The 13,117-nt window shown below is 33.9% G+C and overlaps 1 protein-coding gene across 8 annotated transcripts in view; it reads right to left on the minus strand.

Annotated features, from left to right (window-relative positions):
• The window catches only part of ASCC3 (activating signal cointegrator 1 complex subunit 3), a 384,990-nt gene that overhangs the window by 139,420 nt on the left and 232,453 nt on the right, over positions 1-13,117 (minus strand). For all 8 annotated transcript variants that reach the window (XM_003897951.5, XM_017958157.2, XM_017958154.3 and 5 more), the window contains 4 exons: positions 12,890-13,009; positions 4,204-4,368; positions 3,048-3,134; positions 2,026-2,202 (listed from right to left, as the gene is read on the minus strand). In XM_003897951.5, coding sequence (XP_003898000.3) covers positions 2,026-2,202; positions 3,048-3,134; positions 4,204-4,368; positions 12,890-13,009 — 549 coding nt within the window. The remainder of the gene's footprint in view (positions 1-2,025; positions 2,203-3,047; positions 3,135-4,203; positions 4,369-12,889; positions 13,010-13,117) is intronic.

Consider the following 13,117-nt stretch of genomic DNA (forward strand, 5'->3'; position numbering starts at 1 on the left):
CTGTCTTTTGACTAATTTGACTGTTTTGTTTCGGTATTAGAAACTAAAGTACAAAATGGTAGATAGAAGTATGAGGACAGTTCTGATATCCATTAAAAATGAATGAATGGGTCTTTATAAGGCCCAGAGAATAATAAATAAAATTTTGATTACTGTATCTATCAAATAGGTTTTCCTACCTCATTTCCACTTGTTCTTATAAAAAACTGTCAGGCTAATTTTCCCAACTGTCTTTGAAAGTATGTCATTTTAATATTACTGATCTACAGTTGTCTCCTCAAAGCTAAAAGAAGTAGGAGAAATTCCATATGACAAGATACAAACAGGGCATTTTAATCTAGAATGATATAAATTGGCTGAAAATAATAAGTCTATAACATGTACAGTCTAGAAAAGTTAAGCATAAGCCTTTAAATAGAATCCTAGAATATTTGAGCTATAGGTTTACCTTAGGGGCTGAGAAGAGAAAGCTTAAAAAATATAGAAGAAAATACCATTTTACAGAGTTGAGAGAGTAGTTGTTCAATTACTGATAGCTTAAACTTAAAATGTAATAAAATATAATTTATCTGATGCATTCAGGGATGCTAAATCCATAACGGCTATTTAAGAAAAACCAGGGATGCTTTGAGATATCCTTAATCAGAAGTTGACTTCCTGGATACCAATCATGAAGAGAATTAAAGTTTTACATTGTAAGCAATTCTTATGTCAGTCTCTGATAATATCTTCATAATCTTGAAGCAAGCAGAAATGCTGCCAGATTATTCATCCAGAACCCAGTAAAACTTTACCTTTTATTTAAATGATTAACTATTTCAATATAAAATATTAGAACATATAAAATATTAGAAAATATAAAATGACAATATTTTATTACTTTACTGAAAAACATATAAAACAAAGGAGATTAGAAACAATTATTCCTATAGAAGCTATAATGTTTAAAGAATATATAAATATTTTCACTACATCTATACTAACTTTATATAATTTATGAAATCATCACCTGGTATCTTGGTTACACTGATTAAATTACTACATTCATTCAAAATGTTTACTAATATGTCTTAGTTTGTGTTTGTAAATATTACATGTTGACAGCACTCCTAAGTACTCACGGCTATTAATAATGATTCATTTAACACAAACATTGTTTTCTATATTTAGTCTTTGAACAAAATTACAAATACAACATAACAGCAGAATCATTTCCATATTTAAAATAAAATTGAGTTTTAATTTATTCTTAATTTATAAAGGGAAATACTCAATAAAATAAAATTAAAAAGCCTTGACAGGTAAGTAAGTTTTTTAAAAAAGTATGTCTAGAAGGGAAATTTTTCATTTGAAGGAAAAATAGGGTAAAACATAACCTCCTTTACTTCACATGAGGGCTTGAATATTAAAACACAAATATCTGAACATTTTATACTATGGTATTTTTTAAAAGTTATAAATTAAATGAGCTGTAGTTTAGGGAATAATTTGCTTTCTGTCCTCAATTTTTAAGTTTCAACAGTAGAGAGGAGAGATAACTTTTGTAAAAACCAGAGACTTATTACACTGAACATATGGTAGGAAATATGTTTACTATGCCTTATTTAATGATTAAAAATATTATTTCTAATATTTAGTAAAAACTAAAAAAGTTTCACAATCTTTTCTTTACGCTTGCAACATTCTTTAACTTATCTCTTTATAAGTACTTTATATTCTTTTACTTTATAAGTAAAAGAAATGAAATTCATCATTTAAAGTAGAAAAAAATCAGGTATCATTTTAAAACTTTATAAAAACATCAACACCAAAAAAAGCCAAATCAGCCATCAAATCTCATCCCCAGTCTTGTTTTATGAGCATAGATTACATAAAATATTTACAAATTAGCAGAACCAGTTCTAAGTAAAATGGTGGTTTGGTAGCATGTCACAAAGCAATACACTCATAGCATAGCATGAATTAGCACCTTGGTCCTCTAAAGATATTCAAGGAAGAGAAAAGGGAAGGGAATAAGATTCTTACCTGTGCAACATACGCAGAATCTGATATAAGGGAGAAACTGTCCATTTCTCCTCGGCTGATATAAGTTTGAAGTAAGATGTTTATTTTCCCATAACTATTCTCTACACCTCCAGGAGTGGAGAGTTCACAAAAATTGTTTAATAAGGCATCTAACTCCTCTATTTCCTCTTCTCTGACCTAGAAGAATCAATGTATTTATTGGAATTTTGAGGCTGATTTATTTAAATTTTTCACATTGAAATTAAATACACTGCATGCTTTGTAAGAGTTTCCATTTACTATAAAGCAGCACTTTTCTTTCATAGAGTTAAATAACAATAATTTTTCCACAGTTAGCTAAAAAACTGCAATATGAAATGATCTTGAGGCTGATACAATTACATTTTATTATTCATCACTAATATTAAATTTGTCATTGACATATAAAAATTTGATATGCCAAAAAATTAAATCTTCTGACCTCACCATCCTTGAATTGATGAGATTTCATATTTTATTTGACCAGAGTAAAACCTCTGCACAACTGGATTAGGGCAAACTTGAATTATCTTCAAATGCATTCATTATAGTCATATATTTTTATATGGTATAACACATTCATAGCTTAAAGCCGTGAAGTACTATGATTCAAAGTATTAAAGTTTTCACTGTTAATAAGATTAAATATTAATATAGGTACAGAAATACTCATATCTATGGTTTGAATCATACAGGTACTTTTACATTTTCTTCAATAAGCCTTATATTGCAATAAACCAAAATCTTCATACTACACTCTTCAACAGTTTCATTACTGCAAAAGCAATTTAAATTATTTGATGTGGAGTACAGAACAAAGAATGATGTTAGGTATGACGTAATATTATAATCTAGGACAGTGGGTCTTATTGATAAAGAACATTGCTGATATTCCAGATGTGATGTGCCATACAGCTCATATGATATTAATTAATGAGAAGCTTTTATAAATGAATGAATGCATACATGTTGCATGCATTTGATTCAAATTTCAAGAATCTTACCTTAATTTGATCAAATTCTTCTGCTTTGGAGACTATGGCAAAGATATCACCTTCTGTTTTGTGAGCATCAAAGAGTTCATTAAAGGTCTACCAAAGTAAGTGTTATATTTGATTAAAATCAAAACATTTAAAATATTTCAAATTAAAAATGTGACTATAAATTACAGAGTGCAGTTATAATGTATGGTTACAGTAGTTAAAGTCATTGCTTTATAAATAGCAATAAATTTATCAAAGACCAAAACAAAAATTCCTAGAACATAATTAGCTATAGAAGATCTTTAGCAGGAAAAAGATGGATGATGAATAAAAGTTAATAAAAGTTAATAAAATTTACATTAGACACCTTTAAAAAGTTCATAAAATTCTGGTTTTTTGCTTATTTTCAGCATGGCCATGTGGAAATCTGCACAGTTCACTAATTCTAAGCTGATCATGTATCAAAAAATTCAGAGATGTATATCTAGAAAATATGTAATCTGAAAATTCTCAAAATATTGCTAGTGAGGACATACAGAAAATCAGAAAACTGAGTTGAAAAAAATCAGTCAAAGGGCACAAAGATTGAAGACAAATGCTAAAGAAAGTCTAAAGTTCCTGCAAAAGAACTGCAAACAGGTTTAGGATATAGAGTGGTAGCAACACACTAGCAAGTGAACAAATCTAAAAAGTTACTTTGACGAAATGAGTGGATGTGAATAGGTGATCAAAGAAGTGAAAAGCTAGAGACAATATGTTGGATTGATCTCAACCAGATCACAGTTCTGAGATAAAATATGTTTAAAGATTTTAAAGAAACCTAAAGTGCTATACAAATAGAAGGTTTATTTGGGGAAAGATGGGGAAAAGTTAGTAAGCACATGAGGTGTTTTCTGAAAATCATTACATGTATAAGCAAATGTGCCTTGACTTTTTAGGTTTTGGTGTGTATATTGCTTAGGATAAACACATTGAATAGGATGACAAGAGGTTTCTGAGTATCTGAAGTTTTTTTTCTTGTCTTTACTGAGGGTATACTGTTGAATTCATATAAGTTAAATGGATTTTGTTATATTATTTGCTTTTATTATTTTGCATTAATAACACATTTTGAAGTCTAGAAACTATGTGCATATAAAATTAAACATATTTGCATTTGTTCCACTCAGTATAATACCTCAATGGTGTTGTATTTAATATAGTAATGGCTGGCAGTTCTACCCAAATCAGTTGAGGAAAAATATCCAGTTCGCTCCTCAAAACGAATCATCTGAGCTTTGTCTAGTTTTCGTCCAACTTCAATGACCAACTGTTCTCGATGCTTTCTTAATGTTGGGTCAATCTATGGCAAAAATATATAAACAGTTGAATATTTCTTTAGAAAGTAACCATTTGCAAACATATATCTATTTATGGAAATTAAAACTTTTCTTAATGTTTTAGTTAGACTTTTTAATTACAGTTTTTAAAGTACATTTTTCTACATTTAGGAAAAAATTGAAAATATTTTATGCCATTAAATAAAGGAAGCTTAAAAATTCATTAAAATTATAAATGTGCATATTCTTTTCAGGTACCAACATTTTGGAATCTAAAATTCTTATATGATCTTATGATCTTGAAAATCATAAAGATTAAAAATCAAATTTAAAAAACTCAATACTTGTCTTCTTTCGCCCATACAGAGGGGATTTTAAATTATCAAATCATATTCATACTTTATTATCAGTTTTTTGGAGAAATGATAGCAAGAATGCTTTCCATGTCAAAATCAAGATATATTTAAAACTGCAAAGTTATCCAGCCAGGTGCGGTGGCTCACACCTGTAATCCCAGCACTTTGGGAGGCCAAGGTGGGTGGATCACAAGGTCAGAAGTTTCAGACCAGCCTGACGAATATGAAGAAATCTCATCTCTACTAAAAATACAAAAATTAGCCGGGTACGGGGGTGCGTGCCTGTAATCCCAGCTACTCAGGAGGCTGAGGCAGGAGAATCACTTGAACCCAGGAGGCAGAGGTTGCAGTGAGCCAAGATCATGCCACTGCACTCCAACCTGGGCAACAGAGTGAGACTCCATCTAAAAAAAATGAATAAATAAAAATGCAAAGTAATCCTTTCAAACAGATAGTTTTACTGTTTTAGTAGTTTTAATAACTGTAGATGGGAGAACTCATTCTGCATAAAATAATAATAGAAATAAAAAGTAAATAAAGTTGACAGTGAATTTTTCTATAGTTTTAAAACTATTAGTTACCTAAAACTTTGTCTAAGCAGAAATAATGTAAGATATTAACAAATATTCTTGTTACTATAGTGTTGTATATAAATATATGTATGTACACATGCCAATTATTGAGGAACACTCTGTAGTCATGAGCAGTAAAGTGAAATATGACCTTTAATGGAGTAGGGGGAGTATTAAAACAATCTAGAAATCAATTAATGAGTTAACACTACTACCATTTGTTCTAACTTAGATATTTATGGTAGCTTATTTATGTAAGAAATATAGCTAAAATAAATTTTAAAAATCAGAAAAATGAGGCAAAAGAATATTAGCTGCAGGGAAGTAAGATGGAGTTAAGAATTATATCACCAAATACAAAAAGTCTTAAATGTTTGCTATGAGTGATAATATATGTATCAGGTTCAACTTATAAAATGATTTTATTAATCACCTATTACTAAACCATTAAAAATATGTTAAATTATTTTATCTATGTTAGTTTCATAAGAGTTTTGTGGCCACAAATTTGTATCGAGTAATAACATTAAAACACACAAGTCAAAAAAAAAAAGGGTCAAGATTCTCTAAAGTATAAAGGTACTATGTATCCAAAAGGTCTTTATACTGGAAGATGATAGGCAAATGGCTTTTGATTATAACCTAGTACTTTAAAATCAATTGATGTATTTATCTTGTTCCAAATTTTGAGATGGCTTAGTTCATAAAAATAAATTGTTTAGTTTTTGTTTTTCTTTACTCCTTCAAAACACTTTATTTTTATTTTATTTTATTTTATTATACTTTAAGTTCTAGGGTACATGAGCACAACATGCAGTTTTGTTACATATGTCTACATGTGCCATGTTGGTGTGCTGCACCCATTCAACTTGTCAGCACCCATCAACTCGTCATTTACATCAGGTATAACTCCCAATGCCAGCCCCCACCCCGCCTCCTCCCCATAACAGGCCCCGGTGTGTGATGTTCCCCTTCCCGAGTCCAAGTGATTTCATTGTTCAATTCCCACCTATGAGTGAGAACATGTGGTGTTTGGTTTTCTGTTCTTGTGATAGTTTGCTGAGAATGATGGTTTCCAGCTGCATCCATGTCCCTACAAAGGACACGAACTCATCCTTTTTTATGGCTGCATAGTATCCCATGGTGTATATGTGCCACATTTTCTTAATCCAGTCTGTCACTGATGGACATTTGGGTTGGTTCTAAGTCTTTGCTATTGTGAATAGTGCCACAATAAACATACGTGTGCATGTGTCTTTATAGCAGCATGATTTATAATCCTTTGGGTCTATCCCCAGTAATGGGATGGCTGGGTCATATGGTGTTTCTAGTTCTAGATCGTTGAGGAATCCCATACTGTTTTCCACAATGGTTGAACCAGTTTACAATCCCACCAACAGTGTAAAAGTGTTTCTATTTCTCCACATCCTCTCCAGCACCTGTTGTTTCCTGACTTTTTAATGATTGCCATTCTAACTGGTGTGAGATGGTATCTCATTATGGTTTTGATTTGCATTTCTCAAATGGCCAGTGATAATGAGCATTTTTTCATGTGCCTGTTGGCTGTATGCATGTCTTCTTTTGAGAAATGTCTGTTCATATCTATTGCCCATTTTTGATGGGGTTTTTTTTTTTCTCGTAAATTTGTTTGAGTTCTTTGCAGATTCTGGATATTTGTCAGATCAGTAGATTGCAAAAATTTTCTCCCATTCTGTAGATTGCCTGTTCACTCTGATGGTAGTTTCTTTTGCTGTGCAGAAGCTCTTTAGTTTAATTAGATCCCATTTGTCAATTTTGGCTTTTGTTGCCATTGCTTTTGGTGTTTTAGACATGAAGTCCTTGCCCATGCCTATGTCCTGAATGGTATTGCCTAGGTTTTCTTCTAGGGTTTTTATGGTTTTAGGTCTAACATTTAAGTCTCTAATCCATCTTGAATTAATTTTTGTTTAAGGAGTAAGGAAAGGATCCAGTTTCAGCTTTCTACTTATGGCTAGCCAATTTTCCCAGCACCATTTATTAAATAGGAAATCCTTTCCCCATTTCCTGTTTTTCTCAGGTTTGTCAAAGATCAGATGGCTGTAGATGTGTGGTATTATTTCTGAGGGGTCTGTTCTGTTCCGTTGATCTATATCTCTGTTTTGGTACCAGTACCATGCTGTTTTGGTTACTGTAGCCTTGTAGTATAGTTTGAAGTCAGGTAGCATGATGCCTCCAGCTGTGTTCTTTTGACTCAGGATTGTCTTGGCAATGCGGACTCTTTTTTGGTTCCATATGAACTTTTTTATTTTATTTTATTTTATTTTATTTTATTTTATTTTATTTTATTTTATTTTATTTTTTGAGATGGAGTCTTGCTCTGTCGCCCAGGCTGGAGTGCAGTGGCATGGTCTCGATCTCCTGACCTTGTGATCCGCCCGCCACGGCCTCCCAAACCATATGAACTTTAAAGCAATTTTTTCCAATTCTGTGAAGAAAATAATTGGTAGCTTAATGGGAATGGAATTGAATCTATAAACTACCTTGGGCAGTATGGCCATTTTCACGATATTGATTCTTCCTATCCATGAGCATGGTATGTTCTTCCATTTGTTTGTGTCCTGTTTTATTTCACTGAGCAGTGGTTTGTAGTTCTCCTTGAAGAGGTCCTTTACATCCCTTGTAAGTTGGATTCCTAGGTATTTTATTCTCTTTGAAGCAATTGTGAATGGAAGTTCATGCATGATATGGCTCTCTGTTTGTCTGTTACTGGTGTATAAGAATGCTTGTGATTTTTGCCCATTTATTTTGTATCCTGAGAGTTTGCTGAAGTTCCTTATCAGCTTATGGAGATTTGGGGCTCAGATGATGGGGTTTTCTAAATATACAATCATGTCATCTGCAAACAGGACAATTTGACTTCTTCTTTTCCTAACTGAATACCCTTGATTTCTTTCTCTTGCCTGATTGCTGTAGCCAGAATTCCAACACTATGTTGAACAGGAGTGGTGAGAGAGGGCAACCCTGTCTTGTGCCAGTTTTCAAAGGGAATGCTTCCAGTTTTTGCCCATTCAGTATGATATTGGCTGTGGGTCTGTCATAAATAGCTCTTACTACTTTGAGATACATTCCATCAATACCGAATTTATTGAGAGCTTTTAGCATGAAGGGTTGTTGAATTTTGTCAAAGGTCATTTCGCATCTATTAAGATAGTCATGTGGTTTTTGTCTTTGGTTCTGTTTATATGCTGGATTACGTTTATTGATTTGCGTATGTTGAACCAGCCTTGCATCCCAGGGATGAAGCCCACTTGATCATGGTGGATAAGCTTTCTGATGTGCTGCTGAATCCGGTTTGCCAGTATTTCATTGAGGATTTTTGCATCGATGTTCATCAGGGATATTGGTCTAAAATTCTCTTTTTCCGTTGTGTCTCTGCCAGGCTTTGGTATCAGGATGATGTTGGCCTCATAAAATGAGTTAGGGAGGATTCTCACTTTTTCTATTGATTGGAATAGTTTAAGAAGGAACGGTACCAGCTCCTCCTTGTACCTCTGGTAGAATTCAGCTGTGAATCCATCTGGTCCTGGACTTTTTTTGGATGGTAGGCTATTAATTATTGCCTCAATTTCAGAGCCTGCTATTGGTCTATTCAGGGATTCAGCTTCTTCCTGGTTTAGTCTTCGAAGAGTGTAAGTGTCCAGGAAATTATCCATTTCTTCTAGGTTTTCTAGTTTATTTGCGTGGAGGTGTTTATAGTATTCTCTGATGGTAGTTTGTATTTCTGTGGGGTCGGTGGTGATATCCCCTTTATCATTTTTTATTGTGTCTGTTTGATTCTTCTCTCTTTTCTTCTTTATTAGTCTTGCTAGCAGTCTATCAATTTTGTTGATCTTTTGAAAAAACCAGCTCCTGGATTCATTGATTTTTTGGAGGGTTTTTTGTGTCTCTATCTCCTTCAGCTCTGCTCTGATCTTAGTTATTTCTTGCCTTCTGCTAGCTTTTGAATGTGTTTGCTCTTGCTTCTCTAGTTCTTTTCATTGTGATGTTAGGGTGTCAATTTTAGATCTTTCCAGCTTTCTCTTGTGGGCATTTAGTGCTATAAATTTCCCTGTACACACTGCTTTAAATGTGTCCCAGAGATTCTGGTATGTTGTATCTTTGTTCTCATTGCTTTCAAAACATCTTTATTTCTGCCTTCATTTCGTTACGTACCCAGTAGTCATTCAGGAGCAGGTTGTTCAGTTTCCATGTAGTTGAGCGGTTTTGATTGAGATTCTTCGTCCTGAGTTCTAGTTTGATTGCACTGTGGTCTGAGAGACAGTTGTTATAATTTCTATTCTTTCACATTTGCTGAAGAGTGCTTTACTTCCAACTATGTGGTCGATTTTGGAATAAGTGCGATGTGGTGCTGAGAAGAATGTATATTCTGTTGATTTGGGGTGGAGAGTTCTGTAGATGTCTATTAGGTCTGCTTGCTGCAGAGATGAGTTCAATTCCTGGATATTCTTGTTAATTTTCTGTCTCGTTGATCTGTCTAACGTTGACAGTGGGGTGTTGAAGTCTCCCATTATTATTGTATGGGAATCTAAGTCTCTTTGTAAGTCTCTAAGGACTTGCTTTATGAATCTGGGTGCTCCTGTATTGGACACATATATATTTAGGATAGTTAGCTCTTCCTGTTGAATTGATCACTTTACCATTATGTAATGGCCTTCTTTGTCTCTTTTGATCTTTGATGGTTTAAAGTCTGTTTTATCAGAGACTAGGATTGCAACCCCTGCTTTTTTTTGTTTTCCATTTGCTTGGTAGATCTTCCTCCATCCCTTTATTTTGAGCCTGTGTATGTTTCTGCATGTGAGATGGGTCTCCTGAATACAGCAGACTGATGGGTCTTGACTCTTTATCCAATTTGCCAGTCTGTGTCTTTTAATTGGACCACTTAGTCCATTTTCATTTAAGGTTAATAGTGTTATGTGTGAACTTGATCCTGTCATTGTGATATTAGCTGGTTATTTTCCTCATTAGTTGATGCAGTTTCTTCCTAGCATCGATGGTCTTTACATTTTGGCATGTTGTTGCAATGGCTAGTACCGCTTGTTCCTTTCCATGTTTAGTGCTTCCTTCAGGGTCTCTTGTAGGGCAGGCCTGGTGGTGACAAAATCTCTAAGCATTTGCTTGTCTGTAAAGGATTTTATTTCTCCTTCACTGATGAAACTGAGTTTGGCTGGATATGAAATTCTGGGTTGAAAATTCTTTTCTTTAGGAATGTTGAATATTGGCCCCCACTCTTCTAGCTTGTAGAGTTTCTGCCAAGAGATCTGCTGTTAGTCTGATGGGTTCCCTTTGTGGGTAACCCGACCTTTCTCTCTGGCTGCCCTTAACAGTTTTTCTCTCATTTCAACTTTGGTGAATCAGACAATTATGTGTCTTGGAGTTGCTCTTCTCGAGGAGTATCTTTGTGGCATTCTTCGTATTTCCTGAATTTGAATGTTGGCCTGCCTTACTAGGTTGGGTAAGTTCTCCTGGATGATATCCTGAAGAGTGTTTTCCAACTTGGTTCCATTTTCCCCCTCACTTTCAGGCACACCAATCAGACGTATATTTGGTCTTTTCACATAATCCCATACCTCTTGGAGGCTTTGTTCATTTCTTTTTCCTTTTTTTTCTCTAGACTTCTCTTCTCCCTTCATTTCATTCATTTGATCTTCAATCATTGATACTCTTTCTTCCAGTTGATCGAGTTGGTTACTGAAGCTTGTGCATTTGTCATGTATTTCTCGTGTCATGGTTTTTATCTCTGTCAGTTCGTTTATGGCCTTCTCTGCATTGATTATTCTAGTTATCCATTCTTCCATTCTTTTTTCAAGATTTTTAGTTTCTTTGCGCTGGGTACATAGTTCCTCCTTTAGCTCTGAGGAGTATAATCGACTGAAGCCTTCTTCTCTCAACTCATCAAAGTCATTCTCGGTCCAGCTTTGATCCATTGCTGGCGATGAGCTGCGTTCCTTTGGAGGGGGAGATGCGCTCTGATTTTTTGAATTTCCATCTTTTCTGCCTTGCTTTTTCCCCATCTTTGTGGTTTTATCTGCCTTTGGTCTTTGATGCTGGTGACATACTGATGGGGTTTTGGTGTGGGTGTCCTTTCTGTTTGTTAGTTTTCCTTCTAACAGTCTGGACCCTCAGCTGTAGGTCTGTTGGAGATTATTTGAGGTCCACTCCAGACCCTGTTTGCCTGGGTATCAGCAGCAGAGGCTGCGGAAGATAGAATATTGCTGAACAGTGAGTGCTGCTGTCTGATTCTTGCTCAGGAAGCTTCATCTCAGGGGTGTACCTCACCGTGTGAGATGTGAGGTGTCAGTCTACACCTAAGTTGAAAATGCAGAAATCACCCGTCTTCTGTTTCACTCGCGCTGGGAGCTGGAGGTTGGAGCTGTTCCTATTCAGCCATCTTGCTCCGGGGAGTTCCGAAAGCATTTTAATAGTGCCACTGACTCTCCTCAAAATGCCCACATTTGTGATGAGAATAACTAGTGCCATATTCCTTAAATGTGTAAGTTTACAGGTTATAGTGCAGTTATATTTTATAACAGAGCAATTTGGCTGTAAACGTAAACATTCATTTAAAGATTAGCACAAATTTCAACTGAGAAGAAGAAAGGTAGTTGAGTCCCATCTAGAGTAAATCTAAGTATAAAAACCTAATAACGGCTTCAGATTTAACAGCCTCAGAACTAATTGCTGCTGCTGCTTTTCTTATTTTTCTTCCCCCAAGCCTTAAGTTTCAATTTTCTCATGGTAAAATCTACTGCATAGGGAAAGAAAAAAATAAAAGAAATAAAATTTAAAAAATTAGCAACTGCTTTGATAACACAATAGGATTTACATAAAAACTAAGTTACAGTAAATTAGGTGAAACTCTAATTTCGAACAAAGTTCAACTTATTTATGAATTTTGACTTAATACTAGTAAATATCCATATGATCATTGTAGAATAATGTTTTCATTAGACAACAACTGTATTTTATCTGCAATTAGGATACATTTACAATATATGAAGCAGAGTTATAAAGGAAAGACAAGATTTCACAGAATCTGTAAGCCATTGTAAAGTTCATAGGAAGAACTGCTATCAAATTCATCTAATTCTTAGTCTATGTATATGAACTTGAATAGTGGAACTGATTCCAGTCCTCTAACTGTTAAGATAGTAACTCTTTAATGGTATATTTAAATTTCAGAATAGGGATTAGAAGAGACTTGATAAGAGGAACAGATTGTATATAACCTAAGCCGATTATCAAATATGGTCAATAAGTTTCCTCATGTCTAATTCATTCTAAAATGAAATTTCTCATAGCTTAAAAAACATACCAAAATATTAATATCAAATAGAAATATACTTGAATACATGGATAATAGTACAAAGATTAATATAAGTATTTGTAGAAAAAGATTTAAATGTAGCCTGCCTAATAACTACCAGGGCCTATCTAATTTTTTGAAAAATATTAAATCTCTTGTTCTTCTTCTAGGTACCTCTTTTCAGATGAGGGAAGAGCAGCAAACAAATATCTATCCTTATGAAAGAACCAAAAAGAAGGTCTGAACTTTTTTTTTTAATAAATGAATTTTCTACCTGATAAGCCTTGTGACTGATGCCATATGCTAATGGATTTGCTCTCATCCGTACATAAAGATAAGTGTAACTTATCCACTTCACTGCTTCTTCCACATTAGTAACTGTTCCCAGAGCAATCTGCAAATCAAAAATATGACAAAAATTAATGTATTAAAGTTGAACATAAACATTACATCAAAGATCATTCTGTCAGAGGTGAAGTTTTAAAAATATATCATTGTGCAT

This window comes from Papio anubis, chromosome 6 (genome assembly GCF_008728515.1).
Source record: "Papio anubis isolate 15944 chromosome 6, Panubis1.0, whole genome shotgun sequence".
In the NCBI taxonomy this organism is placed as follows: domain Eukaryota; kingdom Metazoa; phylum Chordata; class Mammalia; order Primates; family Cercopithecidae; genus Papio; species Papio anubis.